At 44.3% G+C, this 25,691-nt stretch overlaps 2 protein-coding genes and 1 pseudogene across 15 annotated transcripts in view; 1 reads left to right on the top strand and 2 right to left on the bottom strand.

Annotated features, from left to right (window-relative positions):
* Nucleotides 1-1,569: 1,569 nt before the first annotated feature.
* On the bottom strand, nt 1,570-8,760 carry LOC307206963 (vomeronasal type-2 receptor 26-like; annotated as a pseudogene). The gene is made up of 6 exons (XR_013843963.1): nt 8,255-8,760; nt 7,174-7,465; nt 6,078-6,881; nt 5,149-5,368; nt 3,348-3,474; nt 1,570-2,674 (listed from the first exon to the last, which is right to left on the bottom strand). The product of XR_013843963.1 is annotated as a vomeronasal type-2 receptor 26-like (transcript).
* The window catches only part of LOC307207030 (vomeronasal type-2 receptor 26-like), an 85,311-nt gene continuing 65,689 nt past the window's right edge, over nt 6,070-25,691 (top strand). For 4 of the 13 annotated variants that reach the window (XR_013834554.1, XR_013834555.1, XR_013834556.1 and 1 more), the window contains exons 1-7: nt 6,070-6,194; nt 7,613-7,728; nt 12,891-13,028; nt 14,349-14,523; nt 15,690-15,913; nt 17,895-18,075; nt 19,507-19,629. Coding sequence is in view for 2 of the 13 variants with exons in the window: in XM_079960686.1 (XP_079816812.1) it covers nt 6,162-6,194; nt 7,613-7,728; nt 19,507-19,629 (272 nt within the window). In the remaining 11 variants the exon portion in view is untranslated. Of the gene's footprint in view, nt 6,195-7,612; nt 7,729-8,391; nt 8,523-12,890; nt 13,029-14,348; nt 14,524-15,689; nt 15,914-17,894; nt 18,076-18,548; nt 18,635-19,506; nt 19,630-20,431; nt 20,613-21,053; nt 21,812-24,245; nt 24,467-25,691 lie in introns of those variants that run through there. The other 9 variants (XR_013834558.1, XR_013834560.1, XR_013834561.1 and 6 more) reach the window with 9 other exon arrangements.
* Nucleotides 12,560-21,380, bottom strand: LOC307207259 (vomeronasal type-2 receptor 26-like; the record flags this gene model as incomplete). Its single annotated transcript, XM_079961078.1, has 6 exons — nt 12,560-13,771; nt 14,377-14,503; nt 15,594-15,821; nt 17,959-18,768; nt 19,066-19,357; nt 20,917-21,380. 6 exons carry the CDS (start codon nt 21,378-21,380, stop codon nt 12,873-12,875), a joined length of 2,820 nt encoding a protein of 939 aa, XP_079817204.1. The 3' UTR covers nt 12,560-12,872.

Here is a 25,691-nt window from a genome sequence, read left to right as displayed (position 1 = left end):
CTTGTTGCTGGCTCACTCGTAATCTGGTGATCCACTCAACATCAATGCACAATGTGTCATATCCTGGACAACGCAATAAAATCCATTGGACTCCGGTCAAGGCTTGGCTGAGGTCAGTTGCTGCTCTTTGGAACAATGAACAAAGCTTACACAATACAGAAATGAAACCAGCAGACTACGGAAGAGAACTTAAATGAATTTCTCAGTTTATTGCTATACAAAGCTTAGGAGAATGAAGTGATATGACGTGTGCTTATGAATGATACAGCATAATGTAGAAAATGGAGCATAGAAAACTGAATATGAAAAAATGACATAACTAAAAAAGACTCACAGCTGTCCACGGAGGCGCAGGTCAATTCTGTGTCCAGGGCGGCTGTCTACCAGCTCCATCTGGTACACAGGCTGAGACCCTATCTGCTCACAGACTGTCTCACCAGAGTGGTGCATGCTCTAGTTATCTCCCGCTTGGACTACTGCAATGCGCTCTACATGGGGCTACATTTGAAGGTGACCCAGAAACTACAACTAATCCAGAATGCGGCAGCTAGACTGGGAACTGGGTGTGGCCCCCGAGTCCACATAACACCGGTTTTGAAAGACCTACGTTGGCTCCCAGTATGTTTCCGAACACAATTCAAAGTGTTGGTGTTGACCTTTAAAGCCCTAAACGGCCTCGGCCCGGTATACCTGAAGGAGCGTCTCCACCCCCATCGTTCTGCCCGGAAACTGAGGTCCAGTGCCGAGGGCCTTCTGGCCGTTCCCTCATTGCGAGAAGCAAAGCTACAGTGGCGCCAGCCCTGTGGCACGCCCTCCCACCAGATGTCAAAGAGATAAACAACTACCTGACATTCAGAAGACATCTGAAGGCAGCCCTGTTCAGGGAAGTTTTTAATGTATGACATATTAGTATATTTTTGGTCTTTGTGGAAGCCGCCCAGAGTGGCTGGGGAAACCCAACCAGATGGGCGGGGTACAAATAAATTGTTGTTGTTGTTGTTGTTGTTGTTGTTGTTATCTTTGAATATTAGAATTGATATGGTTAATAGTTAGTGATGACAAAGCAATCAAAATCAAAAACCTAACTCCTATCTCCCTCCAGCTTATCTTGTGAGATAAATATAACTTCCTAAAACAGAAAATTATTAAAAAATAATATTTTAAAATATTATAATGATATTTTACAAACTAGGGGCAGTAGAACAGGACTCACAGTAGTCGTTGGCAAAGCAAAACCATCAGGACTACATCAAACCTAGGCTGAGAATGAACATAATCTCTTTCAGAGGTGAAGAATGAGCAACTGTCAGGAGTGCATGCAGGAGCCAGACCCTGTGACCAGTGGGGCTTTGCAGGATTGGGGCCTTCCTGAGATTGTTCTGGAGAGACAAGGCTGAGGCCGACTGGTAACTCACAGCACCTGGTGGCAAGAGCCAGGAAGGGATATAAGGTCAGCATTTCCCTTCGGCTCTTTGCCACAGCAACACGTTCCCTGCCTTGCTGCATTGGTTCACTTCTTGCTTCTAGTTCACTACACTTCGGCTTCCTGACTCCCTGCTTCCTTGACTCCTTGTTTCTCAACCCTAGGACCCCTGGCTTCTGGACTCTCGTTCCTGCTCCTACCCCGCTGTCTTGCCCCCGGTCCCAACGTCCTCAACCGGGACTTTGATCACCCGTAGACTGGACCATGACGGCAACGTGGAAAAGTAGGTGTGTTTTCTTCATGCAGTTCTAGACGTCATACACATGGAATATTTCAAGAATCAGATGTCCCCTTAATTTCTGGTTGTCAGGTGCTCCTTTGTGTTCAGCTCAGGCCTCAGCACAAAAATGTAGCACTTGGGAAGGAAGATGCAGCCCAGAAGCCCAGCACTGGAGGCCAACATAGAGAAGATCTGCACGGCCACCATGTACTTGCCCTTGGTGCTCAGGTAGGTGGGCACAAAAGACACCCAAACACTGCAGAAGACCAGCATGCTGAAGGTGATCAGCTTGGCTTCGTTGAAGGAGCCAGGCAGCTTCCTGGCTAGGAAAGCCACCGTGAAGCAGGTGGCAGCCAAGAAGCCCAGGTAGCCGAGGGCAACGTAAAACATGGCCACAGACCCTTCGTTGCATTGCAGGATGATCTCTTCCACCTGGGAGAGCATGTCGGGCTCTGGGAATGGGGGAGAAGAGCCCAGCCAGATGGTGCAGATGAGAACTTGCCCCCCAGAACAGGAGATGACCATGGAGTTGGCCAGACTCTTGCCCAGCCATCTCCTCAGCCTGTTCCCGGGCTTTGTGGCCAGGAAGGCCAGCGCCACCGTGATGGTCTTTGCCAAGACAGAAGAAACAGCAACTGAGAAGATGATGCTGAAGGCCGTTTGTCGGAGAAGGCAGGTCTCTTTCCTTGGGCGCCCGATGAAGAGGAAGGAGGACCAAAAGGAAAGCAGGAGGGAGACGAGGAGGATGTAGGAGAGGTCCCGGTTGTTGGCTTTGACTATGGGAGTTTCCTTGTATTTAATGAAGATTCCCAACACAATGCCTGCTGTTAAGGACAAGAAGAGGGCAACGGAAGCTAACACCATTCCCAAATATTCTTCATAAGCCAGGAAGATGATAATCTTGGGGACACATTGATCTCTGTCCTTGTTTGGATACTGATCTTCTGAGCATTTGGTGCAATGTTCTGCATCTGGGGAAGAGTTAAAAGAGTGGCTGCAGCATCAGTTACATCCCTAATGATCTGTGCTCTTTTATGTTTTGAAAAAGTCTGTGGTGGACCTCAGGAAATAAGAATGTTAAAATAGGTAAAGCAACATTCTGATCTAGGATAAACTGAGTAGCAATGAGCACTCCACTTCTGTTAACTGCATTGTTTGGATCCTGCCTAGTCCTGAAGAAACAGCTCTTTAACTTGACATTTTAAATGCAATTTTCCGTTGCTTCCATGCAATGTTCATAGTAGTGAGATTGATTATATTGTAATAATTTTCATATGAAGTATTGTTTATTTTTTATTGTGCTTTTGCTATTAAAAATTTGCTGGTTTGCATCACCTGTCCATTATTTTTTATAAATATCAAAATTATTTCCTTTTTGGTGTGACTTGGTATAAAAAATAAAAAAGGAATGCTTTATGGGCATTCCTCTCACAGCTGCCCACTTTCAACCCCAGAGATTTCTTCCTTATGGCCACTCCTTTCAACTCCCTTCCTGGATGTAATAAAGTTGATTAATCCTATGGATGTCGAGGAAGAATCCACATTCCCCAGTGTCTGCAGAAATCTCACAAAAAGTGGGTGAGACTGAATTTCTGTCCTGTGTTTACTCTCTCCAGAAATTCCTTCCCCCTTGGAGTCACCCACCTTCCTGGGCGGAGAAGGTCCCTTCTGCACACCGAGCACAAGCATAGCAGCAAATGGGCTTTCCTTCTAGAACCATCTTCGCATATCCAGGTCGACATCTTTCTGTACACCTGGAATGAGGCACGGCCTAACCAGAAAGACAAGAAGGTGCAAAAAAGAGGAACAGTGACGGAATCCTGCCGTCATAGATGGTGCTTAAAGGTAAAGGTAAAGGTACCCCTGCCCGTACGGGCCAGTCTTGACAGACTCTGGGGTTGTGCGCCCATCTCACTTAAGAGGCCAGGGGCCAGCACTGTCCGGAGACACTTCCGGGTCACGTGGCCAGCGTGACATCGCTGCTCTGGCCAGAGCCAGAGCCGCACACGGAAACGCCGTTTACCTTCCCGCTGGTAAGCGGTCCCTATTTATCTACTTGCACCCGGAGGTGCTTTCAAACTGCTAGGTTGGCAGGCGCTGGGACCGAGCAGCGGGAGCGCACCCCGCCGCAGGGATTCGAACCGCCGACCTTTCGATCGGCAAGCCCTAGGCGCTGAGGCTTTAACCCACAGCGCCACCTGCGTCCAGATGGTGCTTAGCATAGCATAGAAAGAAGACACAATGAGGCAGAGAGTATTTTCATAATACTGGAGAGCAGCTCCTTTCAGCCTTTCTCCTCCGGCAACTTTTTATTATCTCCTTTGTTCTCCCAGCCGCATGGCCGTTTTTCCAAAGTCTCCTCTTACCTCATCTGGTCAAGGCTTGAAACTCCCCTCTCCGTATAAGGTAATCGTTGCCCAGAGGAATGTCAGGGGGCCCCTGCAGTATTTACAAGCCTCTGCCTTGGCTGGATGACTCCCACAGAACAGTTAGGAGTATTTGTGGGTATGTAATTCACTCATAGAGTGAATTGAAACGGATCTCTGGACTGCAGCCTTTGACCCCTCATCAGGGTCCTTTCAACCTCCGACTGACCATTGGAGTGACCAGAATATCATGTCCTTCATAATTCGTTCAGGACAACTGAGGTTTGCACCACAGAACTGTTTCTTCTTCTCCGTTTACCTGCTTCCCTGCTTAATAAATTTTCAAAGAAAATGGCAATGGAGTATGAAATGTGATTTCCCCAAATTTCAGGATTCTGATAATCTCTCAACCGCTAATTAAGACACATTTAATATGACTTTTCCAAATATTGGTTTCCCTCACTCTGTTCTTGAGGCATGCAAGGTTTCCTCTTGTCGCTGATCTACTTCCCTATTTATTTCTAGTTCATGTGCCATTCCTTAACATTAACCTTATATTAGAATAGGGTTGTTGTTTTTTTAAATTATCATCTTTCACCAACAACTGTGCACTTCTCTATTCCTGCACATACAATACTTTAACATTTGCAACATCTACAAGTGAGCTTACTCCACAAATTTTAAAAAATCCACAATAAATCAGTAATTATCTTTTCAAAAATAAATCGCTTTCCATCCTTCTGCATGTATGAAAACCCAATAGTTCCCTTTTACTAGGGGCTTTCCCTTTTCTTCTTATCTATGTAGTCCATTTGGTTAAAGATTCTATCCAGAATTCTTAAATTCTCAGTCTGGCTCAGAAATAGATAGTGTCTTTTCTAAGGACCTCTGGGCTCTATGCTTTCTGTGAGCACCCCAAATTTCCCTCCTATCTCAGCTGCTGTGGAAAGAAGGAGTGGCCGTTGCAGCTGTTATTAGACGGTCAAGACATCATTGGTCAACCTGATATAGCTATTTTGCAGCAGTTGTTGAAGGAAAGCTGGGATCTCCTAGCCTCCCCTCTCTGTGATTCCCCCTACCTTGTTGAATTTCTTGGGCCACTCAATGGCTTCTGGGTTAATGGTGAACTTTATACCAGCAGACGTCTCTCTCCTTATATTCCCAATAACGACACAAGACATTGGGAGAGATCACCCAGTTCATAATATTGAAGTCTCCTGGCAGCTCCCAGTTCTCATCCAAGCACAGCTTGCCTCTCGAAGTATTCAGACACCGAATTTCTCTCAAGAAAGGGTGAAGCTGGAATGACAGGGGGAAACACCAGCACTGAGAAACCTCAAAGCCAAGATGGATATCTCAGTCCTACTCACTTCAACCTCCTATGATTTGGGGCCTGCGTGTATCTCACGTAGACTGGAATTCCTATTCAGCCAGTTTTATTACTACAGACCCTGCAAGTGCCCCAATTTTCCAGGGATGTCCCTGGATTAGAGACAGTTTTTCATTTGATCCCGGAATGTCCCACTTTTCCTTTTCTTCATTGGAGAAAAGTTGGCAAATGTGGAGTTATCCAACCCACAAGCCGTCTAATCCTGTATCGGGAATATTAATATGTTTTATATTTTAGTATGAATTTCTTTATTTTGGGAGCTGCCCAGAGTGCTGAGGCAAGCCAAAAAGATGTGTGGGATATAAACAGTGATATATTTCTAGCAAAAAGGGTGCCGGAAATCACCATGAATACCTCCCTCTGAGAATGGCAATGGCACCCGCCTGAGAGGTGCCAGAACTGAGTTTGAGTGAGTCCCGACCCCCCAGAAAAAAAGCCCTAGGTATCAACAGTAAAATTTTCCTTATGGAATGGGATGTCCCTATTTTCATCAGAGAAATGTTGGGCGGTATGCTACCATTACTAATACTAATAGTAATTATGATATGTTGCATGTTTATCCCCAGTCAAGATCAGCATCAGTGTGGACTGCAGTTTGCAAGAAGGGGAAGGAAATACCTGCCACGGCTGTAGCCTTTGGGGTCCCCATTGCTCTCCTTCCTCCACCACCAGCCTCCTCTGGGATCTCGATGAAAGCGAAGCATGCAAGGCCTGAGCCACAGCTTGAACATGGATGTAAGTGCCATAGCTGTCTAGAGTCAGGGCTCTCTCATGCACCCCTTGGGATAATGGCTCCAGTTTCTCCTCCTCTTTGCATCTTATCCTGCCTTTCACGGACAACAAATGCTTTGAATATGAACACTCAAATGCTTGATTGAAATAATCCCTAAAATTGAACTGCAATTTGTCACCTTTGCTGCTCCTTATTCCAGTCTGAATTGCAAAGGACAGAGAACCATGAAGGTGCTGGAATAAATTTGGAGGGATGTAAAAGCCATTTCTGATTTCTAGCAAAGCTGTTGTGATCCAGACTTTTGCCCCTATTTCCTTCTCATATACCATGTTTATTGACAGGAGTATTACGATACCCACTGCATTGGTTATATAGGAAACAAATATCCCAACTTGTCTCCATAGGAAAAAAGGTTCCCCAGGCCTGATAAATTGATTTAGATCATTTTCTGGTACTCTTTTTGATAAAGCAATGCAGATCCCTTTGCTGAGCATCAGAGGTTTCACAGCGCTCACAAATCTTTCTCCACTGTCATTGTCTGGAGTGAAGAGGCCAATCCACGTCCATCCAAAATACAGGAGCAATTCAACAATCCCCTGATACTGACTTTCCTCTTTGGGAGTCATCCGGTAGACAAAAGGGAACAGGGTTTTACCTTCGGGAACCTGGGCAGTGAAGCCATAACAGATCTAGCAAGGAAAGCAAAAGATCAGCAATTTATTTTACTTTCATCATAATGGGTATTTAATCATCTGAAATGACTGGTATCTAAATCTCTGCTGGCTGAGGCTGATGGGAGTTTTAGACGGAAACATCTGGAGGTGACAAGTTGGTGAAGGCTCAGTTTTGAAAAAGGGATGTTGAATCCATAGCTCAGGATTTTCCCATTTTTAAAAATATCCCTGCTTGACCCCTCCAAAGAGAAAGTAGTATTTTACGCAGCTGAAATTCTCTTTCCCTCCATGCTCTCCCACTACTTACCTGTGGGATTTTGTAGATGCCTGACAAGGCTGAAATCACTCTTGAGATGACAGTATTGCTTCTTTCAAGAACAGCCAGCAGGTGATTCTGTTCTCCACACTGATAATTGGGAATATTGCACCCACTGCCTGCAAGCAGCTCTAGCATGGCGTCCGAAGTCATCCTTGCATCGAAATAGTTCTCATAGATGTTGTAGCCCAGGGTGATGTTGGGTAAGAGGCTGAGATCCTGGTTGATCTCTTGGATGGTGAACAGGAAAGACAACATGTGCCAGTAGAACCTAGTTCCGTCCCTGCAATAAATGAACCCTTTAAACAGAGTGAAACTGGCATTCGTATGAATGGGGTTGGGGACATTATATGATCCACAAAGATTAATATTTGTTTGTTTCTTTGTTTAGCCATCCTTTTGCATTGACATCAAACCTTTTCCTGTCTAGCATAAAATAAAAATTTGGAAATCTCTGCTCCATTACAGCACCTTTGAAGCACACAGAGCTGTTCAACAGTGGAACAGACTCCCTCCGAAGGTGACCATGTGTCATGGATGCTTCAGGTGAGATTCCTCCAGGTCCCTTCCATCTCTACAACTCTATGATTCTATTCTTCTGTGGTTCTATGAGTAAGAAATGAAGGCGCCCCTCATAATGTGTGATATACTGGGAAGTTGCTGCAAAGGCTGCTTTTCTTGCAGTGGTCTTTGGCTTCTTCCAAGGGGCTAGACTATAGGTAGATAAGAGACAATTTTATTGACGGAAGAGAAGCACCAAATACCTCAGTCCCCTTTTAGTTACATAAAGGGCCTGGTGGCTTGCAGGTTTGAGTGTGTGGTAAAATTATAATTTTGTCCATATTCTGGATCAGAAACTACACGAATGAGCACCCCCCTTTACTAGAATCTTTACTAGACACCCCTCCCCAGCTTCCAGCTCCTCCAACAGCAAGCCCAATGGTGAGGGCAGGGTAGTCCTGCAACACCAGCCCTTGGCTCCCCAGCCCCGAGAAAGGGGCTATTTCCTTGATAAATAGGAACCATTATAAGGAGTGGAGGACCATGAAACCATCTGCATATAAGTACATACACTTCAGTCCTGGCGAAGGGTGTCTGAGAAAAGATGTATGGAGTTTCTTCATATAAACGTTTTGGAGAGATGATCCCACTGATGAGAAAGTGTCCAGGCCGGTAGTAATTGCGAGCATCTGTTTCATCCCTGACCAGATTCAAGGGGCATTTCGCCTTGTGGTTCCTGCAGACTCCAAAGGGCATCATGAGCTGCAGAAGCAGCAACAGAAGGAGCAGGGATCTCATTCTGGCTCTGCCTCCTCCTCCTCTTACCTGCCAAGGAGGCAAAGCAGAAGAACCCAAAGACTCTTGCAAGACCAGACTGGGTGGGCTTTGCCAATCTGGGTGGTTTTCAACTCTACCTTCAGAGCTAGGAAGCCCAAGGCAGGCACACCCCTCTTTCGCCAGCTCTGCATCTTGACTCAGTCTGTCTCCAACACGGGAAAAATTCTCTGCACCAACTTTTTCTTTCCCAGACACAGTGCAATTAATATTGCCATGCTGTTGTTGCTTTCCAAGGCTCATGCAATTTCCAGAAACATCTCCTGAGCATTTAGAAGATGAGATGACTATAATTTTGATTATTCCAAGTGGAATAAGTTTCACCACTAAAACTTTCTGGAGTTTTGAATGGCTCAAGCGGCAGGTGCAGAGCTGGAGAAAAACATGTTGGACAGAAGTCAAGGGGAGTGTTTGGGAGTTGGAAGTTTGGCCTGAACTTTGCTCCCAAGGACCAAAGAAGAGCCCTGAAGCTGGATCCGACCATGGACTCTCCTTCCTTGGAGGTTTTGAAGCAGAGTTTGGATGGCCATCTGTTGGGATTCTTCAGCTGAGATTCCTGCATAGCAGAGGGTTGGACTAGAGGACCTTGGGCTCCCTTTCCAAGTCTCCCATTCTATGATTCATTGGAGGTTTTTAAGAAGAGGTCGGACAGTCAGGGATGGACAGCAGCCAGATGAAGGAGTCCCAGCCTTGCATCCCAGGCATCCTAAGCCCTTTTAAAATGTGGGGGTTGGGGGGGCATTGTTGGCTTGTTGTTTTTATTTTGATTATATATGTTGCGGTTTTATATTTTGAACCGCCTTGAGACCTCCAGGCATAGGGCGATATATTTGAGCAGAAACTTCTCTACTCATAAACAAATTGTCTGTGCAGAAGCCAGGCTAGTATTCTGGCAGCTTTATTATTCTTTATCAATTTATTTATTCTTATTTATTTATTTAATCTGATTCATAAAATCCATGCAGCACTTGATTAGGCCAATAACCCCTAAAGCACTTTATTTTAAGATAAGGCAGGACATTGAGAAAAATGTTTACAAACTTACTTCAGAACATTGAAAAAGTTAAAATAACAAAACAGACTGAAATTGTATCAGCTTCCTAAGAATCTGGGTGGATGCTATATTTTTAAAATTTATTATTTTAAAAAATATTTTTTATTAAGTCTCCAAAGATATTCCAGAACACTTGTCTACCTACAGAGTTGTTTTTAAAAACAACTAAATACATAATTGTTTCTTGACTCCCCACCCCTCTTGATGTTTGTTTTATTACTCTTTTTATCAGCTGTTTTTAAAAACATGTTTATATTATCTAAGCCCCGAAGTCGTATATCAGTAATCCTCTGCTTATATTTCAAATCCTGCCTTTGACTTCATGTCTGGATGGCAGATAATATAACAACGCTCTCCATTCTTCCTTGAACAATTCTTCCTTATGTCCTCTTAGTTTAGCAGGGAATTTCTCCATTTCAGCATCTTCCACCAGCTTCATAAGTCATTCCTCCTTGGTGGGGAATTCTCCCTCTTTCCACTTCCGTGTGTATAAAGCTCTAGCTGTTGTGGTTGCATTCAGAAAACCTAACCAACCACCGGCCAGTTTCTCATCTCCCTTTCCTGAGCAAGGTTCTGGACCAGATCCAGGCGCTTTGGAAAGAAACTGATTTTCTGGATCCGTTTCAAGTGGACAAAGAAGCAGCCCAGCAGGCTGGGAAGTGCTGGGACTGGCCAGTCATTGGGGCTGCCTAGTCAAGTTCTCCAGGCCGGACTGCTCACTGCTGGGTCACTCTGGCATGGGACTGGGCAGCTATTTTCCCTCTGTCTTCTCTCTTAGGTTTCAGTCAGAGTCAGTCTGCCTCAGTTGTGAGCAGTATGCAATCTCAGTCAAACTGTTTGGAAACATGGTGTTTAGGAAGAAGTTTGTTTTAACTCAGTAAAGCTCTTATTCTTCCAATTGAAAACTTTGCATTATTCATTTACGCGTCAGTTTAGGTCTGACGTCGTGTCCAGACGGTCTTAGTTGGGGAATGTTTTTCAGACCCGGGAACCTTGAATGTGGGGTTTACAGGGCTCAATCCTATCCACAGGGCACTGGCTCCCGGTGGAGTACAGGATTATTATTATTATTATTATTATTATTATTATTATTATTATTTATTATTTATGTCCCACCCATCTGGCTGGGCTTCCCCAGCCACTCTGGGAAGCTTCCAAAAAAATATTAAAATACTGTAATACATCAAACATTAAAAGCTTCCCTAAACAGGGCTGCCTTCAGATGTCTTCTAAAAGTCTGGTAGTTGGATAATAGTAATATGTAGGAAGCTACAAACATGAGTCTGACCAAACTGCGGGAGGCAGTGGAAGACCGAAGTGCCTGGCATGCTCTGGTCCAGGGGGTCACAAAGAGTCGGACACGACTAAACGGCTAAACAACAACAATATGTAGGATAAAGTTTAAGGTGCTGGTTTACGGCCTAGGACTATACGGCCTAGGACCCTCGTACCTATGGGACCGCCTCTCCTGGTATGTCCCAGGGAAGACCTTACAGTCTTCAAACAGAAACATCTTGGAGGTCCCGGGCCACAGGGAGGTTAGGCTGGCCTCGACCAGAGCCAGGGCCTTTTTGGCCGTGGCCCCAATCTGGTGGAATGCTCTGTCCCAAGAGACCAGGGTCCTGCGGACTTGACATCTTTCCACATGGCCTGCAAGATGGAGCTGTTCCACCAGGTCTTTGGCCAAGGCACAGTCTGACCCCTTCCTTTGGTAATCCTCACAGAACTCTAGCCCAATGGTTGCCATTAATTTGATTTAAACTGATTTTATAATGAATTGATTTTAGAATACTGTATTATTTTACTGTTGTTAGCCGCTCTGAGCCCGGCTTCGGCTGGGGAGGGTGGGATATAAATAAATTGTTGTTGTTGTTGTTGTTGTTGTTGTCCCCCACATTGTTTAACATCCACATGAAACCGCTGGGTGGGTTTATCCGGAGGTTTGGAGCACGTCAGAATTACACTAATGACATTCAGCTCTATTTCTCCTTCACATCTGCAGGTGAGGCAGTGGAAGTGCTGGACCAGTGTCTTTTCTCGGCAATGGACTGGATGAGAGCCAACCAACTGAAGCTGAATCCAGATAAGACTGGGGCACTGTTAGTGGGTGGTTCCCGAGACCAGACGGATGGGAGGTGGCCTGCTCTTGATGGGGTTACGCTTCCTCTGAAGGAGGACCTTCTCTGCAGTGGCTCCCTGTCTGTGGAATGCTCTCCCCAGGGAAGTTCACCTGGCACCGTCATTATGCACAGTTAGGCGCCAAGCAAAAACGTTCCTTTTTAACCAGGCCTTTGGTTGATTTTTAACCAGGCCTTTGGTTGATTGGAAGGACATCTTATGCCCTTTTAAAATGTGGGTTTTTTTGGGTGGGTGTGTTATTGGGTTGTTGTCTTAGACCTCCAGGTATACAGATATAGGGATATTGACCAATATATTTTAGGTCTTTAGACCTCCAGGTATATAGATTCAGCAAACAAACAAACAAACAAACAAACAAACAAACAGCTCTCTCAGGACCTTTATTTATTAAATTTATAAAGCACCCTTCATTAGAATGCTGCAGGTTGAATTGCTGTAAGACTGAGAGTTTGGTAAGCTTTCCACTAGTTTTGAGTCATGAAAGTTGAAGCAGGATGCGACCTTGGCTAATATAAATGCTTTATCAGTGGCTGTTCTGTGAATTCTTCTTAGTTGCCCCTCTGATCTTGGCTTTCCTCTATAAATGGGGGCCTGAGTGGGACGAACCTGAATTGGAGGAGGAGGCTTCTCCCTTTTCCTTCCTGACTGAGCATAAGGCTTGGCAGGCAGGGAATACAACTATTTGGCATCGCCTCATTGCTTCCCTCCAATGCTGAACTTGTTGCTGGCTCACTCTTCATCTGGTGATCCACTCAACATCAGTGCACAACGTGTCAGATCCAGGCCAAATCAATAGATTTTACTCCAGTCAAGGCTATGCTTAAGGTCAGCGGCTACTCTTTGGAGCAGGGAGCAGAACTTACACAATACAGAAATTAAATCAACAGACTAAGGAGGATAATTTAAATTAATTTCTCAGTTTATTGATATACTAAGCTTGGGAGAACAAAATGAGATGAAGTGCACTTATAAATGATACAGCATACAAAAGATATCTACCCATCTTACTGTTCATGTGAACAGGACTTCCTAAAACCTAGGCAAAGAATGAAGACAATCTCTTTCAGAGATGGAGAATAAATAGCATGGATGAGTAGCTGTGTTTCCTTTATGCACTTCTGGACATCATGAACATGGACTATTTCAAGAATCAGATGTCCCGTTAATTCCTTGTTGTCAGGTGCTCCTTTGTGTTCAGATCAGGCCTCAGCACAATAATGTAGCACTTGGGAAGGAAGATGCAGCCCAGAAGCCCAGCACTGGAGGCCAACATAGAGAAGATCTGCACGGCCACCATGTACTTGCCCTTGGTGCTCAGGTAGGTGGGCACAAAAGACACCCAAACACTGCAGAAGACCAGCATGCTGAAGGTGATCAGCTTGGCTTCGTTGAAGGAGCCAGGCAGCTTCCTGGCTAGGAAAGCCACCGTGAAGCAGGTGGCAGCCAAGAAGCCCAGGTAGCCGAGGGCAACGTAAAACATGGCCACAGACCCTTCATTGCATTGCAGGATAATCTCTTCCACCTGGGAGCGCATGTCGGGCTCTGGGAATGGGGGAGAAGAGCCCAGCCAGATGGTGCAGATGAGAACTTGCCCCCCAGAACAGGAGATGACCATGGAGTTGGCCAGACTCTTGCCCAGCCATCTCCTCAGCCTGTTTCCGGGCTTTGTGGCCAGGAAGGCCAGCACCACCGTGATGGTCTTTGCCAAGACAGAAGAAACAGCAACTGAGAAGATGATGCTGAAGGCCGTTTGTCGGAGAAGGCAGGTCTCTTTCCTTGGGCACCCGATGAAGAGGAAGGAGGACAGAAAGGAAAGCAGGAGGGAGACGAGGAGGATGTAGGAGAGGTCCCGATTGTTGGCTTTGACAATGGGAGTTTCCTTGTATTTAATGAAGATTCCCAACACAATGCCTGCTGTTAAGGACAAGAAGAGGGCAACGGAAGCTAACACCATTCCCAAATATTCTTCATAAGCCAGGAAGATGATAATCTTGGGGACACATTGATCTCTGTCCTTGTTTGAATGGTGATCTTCTGAGCATTTGGTGCAATGTTCTGCATCTGGGGAAGAGAAAAAGAATAGCTGTAGCATCACTTACATCCCTAATGATCTGTGCTCTATCAACATTGTGATCTAGGATAAACTGAGAGGCAGTGACCACTCCACTTCTGTTAACTGCATTGTTTGGATCCTGCCTATTCCTCTTTGTCTGAACCTTTAAAATGCAGACATTGCTTCCATTCAATGTTCATAGCAGTGAGATCAAAACGGTCCATAGATTATATTGTAATAATTTTCACATGAAGTATTTATTTTTATTGTGCTTTTGCTGTTAGTAATTTGCTGCTTTTCATCGTCTATCCATTATTTTTGATAAGTGTCAACATTATTTCCTTTTTGTGTGGCTTGGTCTACAAAATCAAAAAGGAACGCTTTGCGGGCATTCCTCTCAGAGCTGCCCAGTTTGCACCCCAGAGATTTCTTCCTTATGGTCATTCCTATCAACTCACTTCCTGGAAGTAATAAAGGTGATTAATACTAAGGAAGTCAAGGAAGGATCCCTATTCCCCTATGTCTGCAGAATTCTCACAAAAAGTGTGTGAGACTGAATTTCTGTCCTGTGTTTACTCTCTCCAGGAATTTCTTCCCCCTTGGAATCACCCACCTTCCCGAGTGGAGAAGGTCCCTTCCGCACACCGAGCACAAGCATAGCAGCAAATGGGCTTTCCTTCGAGAACCACCTTGGCATATCCAGGCTGACATCTATCTGTACACCTGGAACGAGGTACGGCCTAACCAGAAAGACAAGAAGGTGCAAGAAAGAGGAACAGTTAGGAGTATTTGTGGGTATGTGATTCACTCAACACGATCTCTATAGCATGGTGGGGATCCCTGACAACTGGTCTTGCCAGCTCAGGATGATGGGAGCTGTAGTCCAAAGACAGCTGGGGACCCAAGTTTGGGAAAGCCTGATCTACCCAAAGATTTGCAGTTGTGGCCCCCAATGAACCATTCAGGAAATCATCACAGCTCTACATCACATCACATAGAGGTTGGGGAGGGTTCTGTCTGGCAGGGAATCCTGAGAGATCCCAGTTGCCGTTTCCAGCAGCCAAGAACCTCAGTAGCCTGCCATCTCCCCATTCCCTTAATGTGGTCAGTTCCCTTTAGCTGCAGAACATGATCTCTGGAATGCAGCCTTTGACCCCTCATCAGGGTCCTTTCAACCCCCCGCTGACCATTGGGGTGACCAGAATATCTTGTGCTTTAAATTTAGTTCAGTACAGCTGAGGTTTGAGCCACAGAACTCTGTTTCCTCTTCTCCATTTACCTGTTTCCCTTCTTAAAAAAACTTCAAAGCAAATGACAATGGGTCTGACATGTGATTCCCCCAAATTTCAGGATTCGAATAATCTCTCACACGGTTCATTCCCGTGTTTGTGTTTGTGTGTGTCAGAGAGAGAGAGAGAGAGAGAGAAAGCGCTTTGCTGTTCAATGCCAAACTGAAAGGAGAGTTGGGGTTTTGGGGGGTTTTTTTGCCAAATTGCTTTAATTGATTTTCCAAATTTCACCACATCAACCACAAATTAAGACAAATTTAATACAAGTGAGCTTACTCACAAATTAAAAAATATATACAATAAATCAGTAATTATCATTTCTAAAATAAATTACTTTTCATCCTTCTGCATGTGTGAAAGGTCAATATCCTTTATTTGAGCATCCCAAATTCCCCCTCCTATCTCAGCAGCTATAGAAAGAAGGAGTGGTGGTTCCAGCTGTTACTGGACAGTCAACCTGACATGGTCATTTTGCACTGGTTATTCAAGGAACAGCACAATCAGGATCTCCTAGCCCCCCTCCCCCAATTATTCCCTCTACCTTATTGAATTTCTTGTTCCACTCAATGGCTTCTGGGTTAATGGTGAACTTTATACCAGCAGACGTCTCTCTCCTTATATTCCCAATTTTCACAAGGACACGAGACTTATTGGGAGACATCGCCCAGTTCATAATATCGAAGTCCGCTGGTAGCTCCCAGTTCTCATCCAAGCACAGCCTGCCCCTGGAAGTATTCAGACACCGGATTTCTCTCAAGAAAGGGTGAAGCTGGAATGGCAGGGGAAAGCAGCAGCATTAAGAAACTGGGAAGCTACAACAGGCAATTAATCAAGCCAAAATGGGGAAAACACCAGGGCCAGGTGGTCTATCAGCAAAGTACTATAAGAAATTGCAAGATTATTTGGCACAGCCACTAAAAGATTTAAGATACTTACATTACGCTGATTCTGAAAAAAGATACAGATCTATTATCAGTCAAAAATTATAGGCTGATTTCTCTATTAAATAATGACTATAAGCTGTTTGCAGACCTATTGGCAAACGACATGAAAGTGCTATTAATGGATTTAATTCATCAGGACCAGGCTGGTTTTTTTCCAGGCCGCCAGATGAAGGATAATATAAGGAATATAATTGATATAATAGAAGATCAGGAGGTTAGAAATGATAAGCAAGCAGTGTTGATTTTTATAGACGCAGAGAAGGCCTTTGACCATGTTTCATGGACTTCTACAAAGAAGACTATAGAGATGATGAAATTCAGAGAGTCATTACAGTGGTACCTCAGGTTAAGAACTTAAATTGTTCTGGAGGTCCATTCTTAACCTGACACTGTTCTTAACCTGAGGTACCACTTTAGCTAACGGGGCCTTCCGCTGCCGCCGCACGATTTCTGTTCTCATCCTGAAGCAAAGTTCTTAACCCCAGGTACTACTTCTGGGTTGCCAGAGTCTGTAACCTGAAGCGTCTGTAACCTGAAGTGTCTGTAACCCGAGGTACCACTGTACTTAGAGGAATTGACTCAATTTATTCTGACTAACAGGCTATGATGATAGTAAACAACGTAATAACAGAAAAATTCAAAATAATGAAAGGACAAGACAGGGATATCCTCAGTCACCATTATTATTTTAGTTTTAGAGACCCTGGCCAGAAGTAGAAGATCATATGAAGAAATAAAAGGGATAACAAAGGTTAAAGGTAAAGGGACCCCTGACCATTAGGTCCAGTCGCGGCCAACTCTGGGGTTGCGGCGCTCATCTCACTTTATTGGCCAAGGGAGCCGGCGTACAGCTTCCGGGTCATGTGGCCAGCACGACTAAGCCGCTTCTGGCGAACCAGAGCAGCGCATGGAAACGCCGTTTACCTTCCCGCCGGAGCGGTACCTATTTATCTACTTGCACTTTGAGGTGCTTTCGAACTGCTACGTTGGCAGGAGCAGGGACCGAGCAACGGGAGCTCACCCTGTCATTGCGGGGATTCGAACCGCCGACCTTCTGATCGGCAAGTCTCTGGTTTAACCCACAGCGCCACCCGCGTCCCAACAGTAGGTTACAAAGCATATAAACTCAAGGCCTTTGCAGATGACTATGTGGTAACTGTAGAAGACCCCATGGCTAGCCAACCAAGGGTCTTGAACAGATTCTCAAGTTGGAGAAGTAGCAGGTTTTAAACTAAATAAAGGTAGAACGAAAGTATTGGTGGAAAATGTGACAGAACTGATGATTGAGAAGAAAGTTTAATATTTAGGAGTATGGATAACAGCTACAAACATAAATATTTTTAAGAATAACTATACAGGAGCTTGGAAAGAAATAAAAAAAACTTACATAAAAATATATATATAAAATAGAGATATCTGGAGGGTGGCAGCACGACAACAGGACTTTTCTGTGGTGGCTCCTCGCTTGGGGGATGCTGTCCTTTGCCTTTGTGACAAATCTTTAGGTGCCAGGCGAGAAAGTTATTCTGTAACCAGGATTTGGGTGGATAAAACCATCTCTGGGCATTTTAATGTGCTTTTGGTTTGCTTGTTTTCTTTCTTTCATTTGCTTTTTCTATTCTCATTTTGTATTTTTATTCTGCAAACCACCCTGTGACTTTCAGATGAAAGTTGATATATAAACAGAATAATACTAATATTATTACTACAGACCCTCCAAAGGTCAAAATGGCACCCAGTTGAGAGGTGCTGGAACTGAGTTCCAGCGAGTTCCCCCTGAAGAAAGCCCTGGGTATAAATAGCAAAACGATCGTTATGGGATGGGACATCCCTATTTTCATCGGAGACATGTTGGAAGGTAAGCTACTATTACTAATAGTAACTATGATATTTTACAGGTCTATCCCCAGTCAAGATCAGCATCTGTGTGGACTGCAGTTTGCAAAAGGGGGAAGGAAATACCTGCCACGGCTGTAGCCTTTGGGGTCCCCATTGCTCTCCTTCCTCCACCATCAGCCTCCTCTGGGATCTCGATGGAAGCGAAGCATGCAAGGCCTGAGCCACAGCTTGAACATTGATGTAATTGCCATAGCTGTCATCTGACAGGACTATCTCACGCTCCCCTTGGAGCAATGGCTGCAGTTTCTCCTCCTCTCTGCATCTTATCCTGCCTTTCACGGACAACAGATGCTTTGAATATGAACACTGAAATGCTTGATCGAAATAATCCCCAAAATTGGTCTGCAATCTATATTTGCCACCTTTGCTGCTCCTTATTCCAGTCTCAATTGCAAAGAACAGAGAACCATGGAGGTGCTGGAATAGATTTGGAGGGATGTAAAAGCCAACTCTGTTTTCTAGCAAAGCTGTTGTGATCCAGACTTTTGCCCCTATTTCCTTCTCACAGATATCGTGTACTACCATGAGTATTATGATACTCAGTGCATTGGTTATATAGGAAAGAAATACCCCAACTTGTCTCCATAGGAAAAAAGGTTCCCCAGGCCTGATAAATTGATTTAGATCATTTTCTGGTACTCTTTTTGATAAAGCAATGCAGATCCCTTTGCTGAGCATCAGAGGTTTCACAGTGCTCTCAAATCTTTCTCCACTGTCATTGTGTGGAGTGCAGAGGCCAATCCACGTCCATCCAAAATGCAGGAGCAATTCAACAATCCCCTGGTACTGACTTTCCTCTTTGGGACTCATCCGGTAGACAAAAGGGAACAGGGTTTTACCTTCGAGAAACTGGACAGTAAAACCATGATTGATCTAGCAAGGAAAGCAAAAGACCAGCAATTTTACTTTAATTTCAGCATAACAGATATTTAATTATCTGTAATGACTGATATCTAAATCTCTGCTGGCTGACGCTGATGGGAGTTTTAGTCTGAAACATCTGGAGGTGACAAGTTGGTGAAGGCTCAGTTTTGAAAAAGAGATGTTGAATCGATAGCTCAGGATTTTCCCATTTTTAAAAATATCCCTACTTGACCCCTCCAAAGAGAAAATAGAATCTTATGGAGTTGAAATTCTTTGTCCCTCCATTCTCTCCCACTAGTTAGTTACCTGTGGGATTTTGTAGATGCCTGACAAGGCTGAAATCACTTTTGAGATGACAGTATTGCTTCTTTCAAGAACAGCCAGCAGGGGATTCTGTTCTCCACAGTGATAATTGGGAACATTGCATCCACTGCCTGCAAGCAGCTCTAGCATGGCGTCCGAAGTCATCCTTGCATCGAAATAGTTCTCATAGATGTTGTATCCCAGGGTGATGTTGGGTAAGATCCTGAGATCCTGGTTGATCTCTTGGATGGTGAACAGGAAAGACAACATGTACCATGATAACCTAGTTGACTCCCTGCAATAAATGAATCCTTTAAAAAGAGTGAAACTGATATTCATATTAATGGGAGGAAGGAAACATTATATAATCCACAACGCTTAGATTTATTTATTTATATTTATCCATCCATCCTTTTGCATTAATATCAACCGTTTTCTGTCTAGCATTGAACAAAATTTTGGAGACCTCTGCTCCATGACAGGAACTTTGCTGCAAACAGCACCCAGAGCTGTTCAACCGTGGAACAGACTCCCTCCGAAGGTGACCATGTGTCATGGATGCTTCAGGTGAGATTCCTCCAGGTCTCTTCCATCTCTACAACTCTATGATTCTATTCTACTGTGGTTCTATGAGTAAGCAATGAAGGTGCCCCTCAACATTTGAGATATACTGGGAAGCTGCTCCATAGGTTGCTTTTCCTGCAGTGGTCTTTGGCGCCTTCCAAGGTGCTAGACTACAGGTAGATAACAGACAATTTTATTGAAGGAGGCGAAGCACCAAATACCTCAGTCCCCTTTGACTTGGAAATGAGGCCTGTTGGCTTTCAGGTTTGAGTGTGTAGCAAAATTTATAATTTTGCTCATATTTTTCATCGCTGACTCCACCAATGAGGACACCCCCTGGTCTGTATTATTTTACATAATCATTTTATTTGAAGCATATCATTCCTGTTCTTCACCCATAAAAATCCAACCATTTTCAGGAGTTTCTTAAAACGCTTATAATTTTTTTAAAAAAAATGACAGAAAGGGGAAAGTGCTGGGATTGGAGGAGGAAACCTTTAATGTAGCTGAGACAGATTTCCCCATGTTGGGCTGTAGGTCTGCATTGTGTAAAGAGATTTGTGCTAAGGTTGTTCACAAATGACCCAAATAGAATAAACATAAAATAATCATAGCAGCTTGGAAATTGCTTGAGTTTCATGCCACCCTCTGGCTTAGGAAGAAACCTCAAACACCTCAATACTTTGAAATGAGGCCAGTTGTGTGTGGTCAAAAAAGGAATGATTCCTTTTCACATTTTAGAGATCTAAGTCCACTTACAAGGAACTCCCCTGACATATTATTTTATTCATCCTTTCAATTAAAGCACATCTTTCCTGCTCTTCAGCTACCAAAGGTCACCCAGAGGTTCTCAAAATTCCATGTGCAAAACTGTAGCATTCCTTAATGACAGTTTATGAATGGTCCAAATGGAATAATATTGAATAAAACCTTTGAGCCTTGGAAATTCACTGAGTTTCATGGCATCCTGCAGGTGGGGAAATTCAGTGCATCCTTTTGAACCCTGACCAGATTTCTTGCATTCTTCTAAAAGCAACACAGAGGAATAGGTACAGGATTGTTTTACTTAGGAAGACAGAGGGAACAAGGAAATTGGAGAGGTTTGTGTGGAATCTTCTCCTGGACCCCCCAGCTCCCATCAGCCCCAGCCAGCAAGACCAATGGTCAGGGCAGGGCAGTCCTGCAACATCAGCCCTTGGCTCCCCAGCCCTGAGAAAGGGGCTCTTTCCTATTACAACCATTGCAAGGACTGGAGGACCATGAAACCCATCCGCATATGATTTTACATACATGTCATTCCTGGCGAAGGGTGTCTGAGTAAAGTTGTATGGAGTTGTCTCAATAAGGCGTTTTGGAGAGATGATCCCACTGATGAGAAAGTGTCCAGGCCGGTAGTAATTGCGAGCATCTGTTTCATCTCTGACCAGATTCAAGGGGCATTTCGCCTTGTGGTTCCCGCAGACTCCAAAGGGCATCATGAGCAGCAGAAGCAGCAAAAGAAGGGGCAGGGATCTCATTCTGGCTCTGCCTCCTCCTCCTCCTCTTACCTGCCAAGGAGGCAAAGCAGAAGAACCCAAAGACTCTTGCAAGACCAACCTGGGTGGGCTTTCCCAATCTGGGTGGTTTTCAACTCTACCTTTGGAGCTAGGAAGCCCAAGGCAGGCACACCCCTCTTTCGCCAGCTCTGCATCTTGACTCAGTCTGTCTCCAACACGGGAAAAATTCTCTGCACCAACTTTTTCTTTCCCAGTCATAGTTCAATTAATATTGCCATGCTGTTGTTGCTTTCCAAGGCTCATGCAATTTCCAGAAACATCTCCTGAGCATTTAGAAGATGAGATGACTATAATTTTGATTATTCCAAGTGGAATAAGTTTCACCACTAAAACTTTCTGGAGTTTTGAATGGCTCAAGCGGCAGGTGCAGAACTGGAGAAAAACATGTTGGACAGAAGTCAAGGGGAGTGTTTGGTAGTTGGAAGTTTGGCCTGAACTTTGCTCCCAAGGACCAAAGAAGAGCCCTGAAGCTGGATCCGACCATGGACTCTCCTTCCTTGGAGGTTTTGAAGCAGAGTTTGGATGGCCATCTGTTGGGATTCTTCAGCTGAGATTCCTGCCTTGCAGAGGGTTGGACTAGAGGACCTTGGGCTCCCTTTCCAAGTCTCCCATTCTATGATTCATTGGAGGTTTTTAAGAAGAGGTCGGACAGTCAGGGATGGACAGCAGCCAGATGAAGGAGTCCCAGCCTTGCATCCCAGGCATCCTAAGCCCTTTTAAAATGTGGGGGTTGGGGGGGCATTGTTGGCTTGTTGTTTTTATTTTGATTATATATGTTGCGGTTTTATATTTTGAACCGCCTTGAGACCTCCAGGGGTAGGGCGATATATTTGGCCAGAAACTTCTCTACTCATAAACAAATTGTCTGTGCAGAAGCCAGGCTAGTATTCTGGCAGCTTTATTATTCTTTATCAATTTATTTATTCTTATTTATTTATTTAATCTGATTCATAAAATCCATGCAGCACTTGATTAGGCCAATAACCCCTAAAGCACTTTATTTTAAGATAAGGCAGGACATTGAGAAAAATGTTTACAAACTTACTTCAGAACATTGAAAAAGTTAAAATAACAAAACAGACTGAAATTGTATCAGCTTCCTAAGAATCTGGGTGGATGCTATATTTTTAAAATTTATTTTTTTAAAAAATATTTTTTATTAAGTCTCCAAAGATATTCCAGAACACTTGTCTACCTACAGAGTTGTTTTTAAAAACAACTAAATACATAATTGTTTCTTGACTCCCCACCCCTCTTGATGTTTGTTTTATTACTCTTTTTATCAGCTGTTTTTAAAAACATGTTTATATTATCTAAGCCCCGAAGTCGTATATCAGTAATCCTCTGCTTATATTTCAAATCCTGCCTTTGACTTCATGTCTGGATGGCAGATAATATAACAACGCTCTCCATTCTTCCTTGAACAATTCTTCCTTATGTCCTCTTAGTTTAGCAGGGAATTTCTGCATTTCAGCCTCTTCCACCAGCTTCATAAGCCATTCCTCCTTGGTGGGGAATTCTCCCTCTTTCCACTTCCATGTGTATAAAGCTCTAGCTGTTGTGGTTGCATTCAGAAAACCTAACCAACCACTGGCCAGTTTCTCATCTCCCTTTCCTGAGCAAGGTTCTGGACCAGATCCAGGCGCTTTGGAAAGAAACTGATTTTCTGGATCCGTTTCAAGTGGACAAAGAAGCAGCCCAGCAGGCTGGGAAGTGCTGGGACTGGCCAGTCATTGGGGCTGCCTAGTCAAGTTCTCCAGGCCGGACTGCTCACTGCTGGGTCACTCTGGCATGGGACTGGGCAGCTATTTTCCCTCTGTCTTCTCTCTTAGGTTTCAGTCAGAGTCAGTCTGCCTCAGTTGTGAGCAGTATGCAATCTCAATCAAACTGTTTGGAAACATGGTGTTTAGGAAGAAGTTTGTTTTAACTCAGTAAAGCTCTTATTTTTCCAATTGAAAACTTTGCATTATTCATTTACGCGTCAGTTTAGGTCTGACGTCGTGTCCAGACGGTCTTAGTTGGGGAATGTTTTTCAGACCCGGGAACCTTGAATGTGGGGTTTACAGGGCTCAATCCTATCCACAGGGCACTGGCTCCCGGTGGAGTACAGGATAATAATAAATAATAATAATAATAATAATAATAATAATAATTTATTATTTATGTCCCACCCATCTGGCTGGGCTTCCCCAGCCACTCTGGGAAGCTTCCAAAAAAATATTAAAATACTGTAATACATCAAACATTAAAAGCTTCCCTAAACAGGGCTGCCTTCAGATGTCTTCTAAAAGTCTGGTAGTTGAATAATAGTAATATGTAGGAAGCTACAAACATGAGTCTGACCAAACTGCGGGAGGCAGTGGAAGACCGAAGTGCCTGGCATGCTCTGGTCCAGGGGGTCACAAAGAGTCGGACACGACTAAACGGCTAAACAACAACTATATGTAGGATAAAGTTTAAGGTGCTGGTTTACGGCCTAGGACTATACGGCCTAGGACCCTCGTACCTATGGGACCGTCTCTCCTGGTATGTCCCAGGGAAGACCTTACAGTCTTCAAACAGAAACATCTTGGAGGTCCCGGGCCACAGGGAGGTTAGGCTGGCCTCGACCAGAGCCAGGGCCTTTTTGGCCGTGGCCCCAATCTGGTGGAATGCTCTGTCCCAAGAGACCAGGGTCCTGCGGACTTGACATCTTTCCACATGGTCTGCAAGATGGAGCTGTTCCACCAGGTCTTTGGCCAAGGCACAGTCTGACCCCTTCCTTTGGTAATCCTCACAGAACTCTAGCCCAATGGTTGCCATTAATTTGATTTAAACTGATTTTATAATGAATTGATTTTAGAATACTGTATTATTTTACTGTTGTTAGCCGCTCTGAGCCCGGCTTCGGCTGGGGAGGGTGGGATATAAATAAATTATTGTTGTTGTTGTTGTTGTTGTTGTTGTTGTCCCCCACATTGTTTAACATCTACATGAAACCGCTGGGTGGGTTTATCCGGAGGTTTGGAGCACGTCAGAATTACACTAATGACATTCAGCTCTATTTCTCCTTCACATCTGCAGGTGAGGCAGTGGAAGTGCTGGACCAGTGTCTTGTCTCGGCAATGGACTGGATGAGAGCCAACCAACTGAAGCTCAATCCAGATAACACTGGGGCACTGTTAGTGGGTGGTTCCCTAGACCAGACGGATGGGAGGTGGCCTGCTCTTGATGGGGTTACGCTTCCTCTGAAGGAGCAGGCTCATAGCTTGGGGGTACTCCAGGACCCTTTGCTGTCACTTGAGGCTCAGTGGCCTGGAGTGCCTTCCATCAGCTTTGGCTGGTGGCCCAGCTACACCCCTATATAAGGCACATCAATTTCTAACTTTTGTCTTCTAGGTTTCTGGGGGTTTTCTTGTTGTTATTCTGTCTCTCACAGCAACAATAAACCTACCATTAAAATTATGGACTGGTCATTTCTTCATCAGAGGGCAAACGTGCAAATTTAGCAGTGGATCAAATACTCCCCCCCCCACTGTATCTGGACAGAGATAACGTAACTACTTTTGTCTATGCTCTGGTAATCTCAAAGTTAGATTACTGCAATGCGTTATACATAGGGCTGCCTCTGAATATGGCATGGAAATTTCAGCTGGTGCAGAATTCAGCATCCAGATTGCACACCAGAGCAAGACGGTATGTGTATATATATTGAGTTACTATGCAAATACAAACGAAACAAAGAATATAAACATTTCTACTGAATACACAAAGAAAGAAAAAGGAAAACAAACCAAACCAAACCAAAACAAAACAAAACATATTACACCGATTCTGGACCAACAGCACTGACTACCAATTACATTCCGGGCCCAATTCAAAGTGCTGTTTTGACCTATAAAGACTTAAATGGTTCAGGACCGCAATACCTCAAGGACCGCCTCTTTCCATACGAACCTACCTGGACCATGAGATCAGCTTCTGAGGCTCTGAATCCTTTGCTGCCTCCCCGAGAGGTCCGGAGGGTGGGGACACAAAAACGGACCTTCTCTGCAGTGGCTCCCTGTCTGTGGAATGCTCTCCCCAGGGAAGTTCACCTGGCACCGTCATTATGCACAGTTAGGCGCCAAGCAAAAACGTTCCTTTTTAACCAGGCCTTTGGTTGATTGGAAGGACATCTTATGCCCTTTTAAAATGTGGGGTTTTTTGGGTGGGTGTGTTATTGGGTTGTTGTCTTAGACCTCCAAGTATATAGATATAGGGATATTGACCAATATATTTTAGGTCTTTAGACCTCCAGGTATATAGATTCAGCAAACAAACAAACAAACAAACAGCTCTCTCAGGACCTTTATTTATTAAATTTATAAAGCACCCTTCATTAGAATGCTGCAGGTTGAATTGCTGTAAGACTGAGAGTTTGGTAAGCTTTCCACTAGTTTTGAGTCATGAAAGTTGAAGCAGGATGCGACCTTGGCTAATATAAATGCTTTATCAGTGGCTGTTCTGTGAATTCTTCTTAGTTGCCCC

This window comes from Podarcis cretensis, assembly GCF_951804945.1.
Source record: "Podarcis cretensis genome assembly, chromosome: 18".
Taxonomy (NCBI): Eukaryota; Metazoa; Chordata; class Lepidosauria; order Squamata; family Lacertidae; genus Podarcis; species Podarcis cretensis.
Note: the sequence above shows the minus strand (reverse complement) of the source record. Positions and strands in the feature narration are given on the sequence as shown.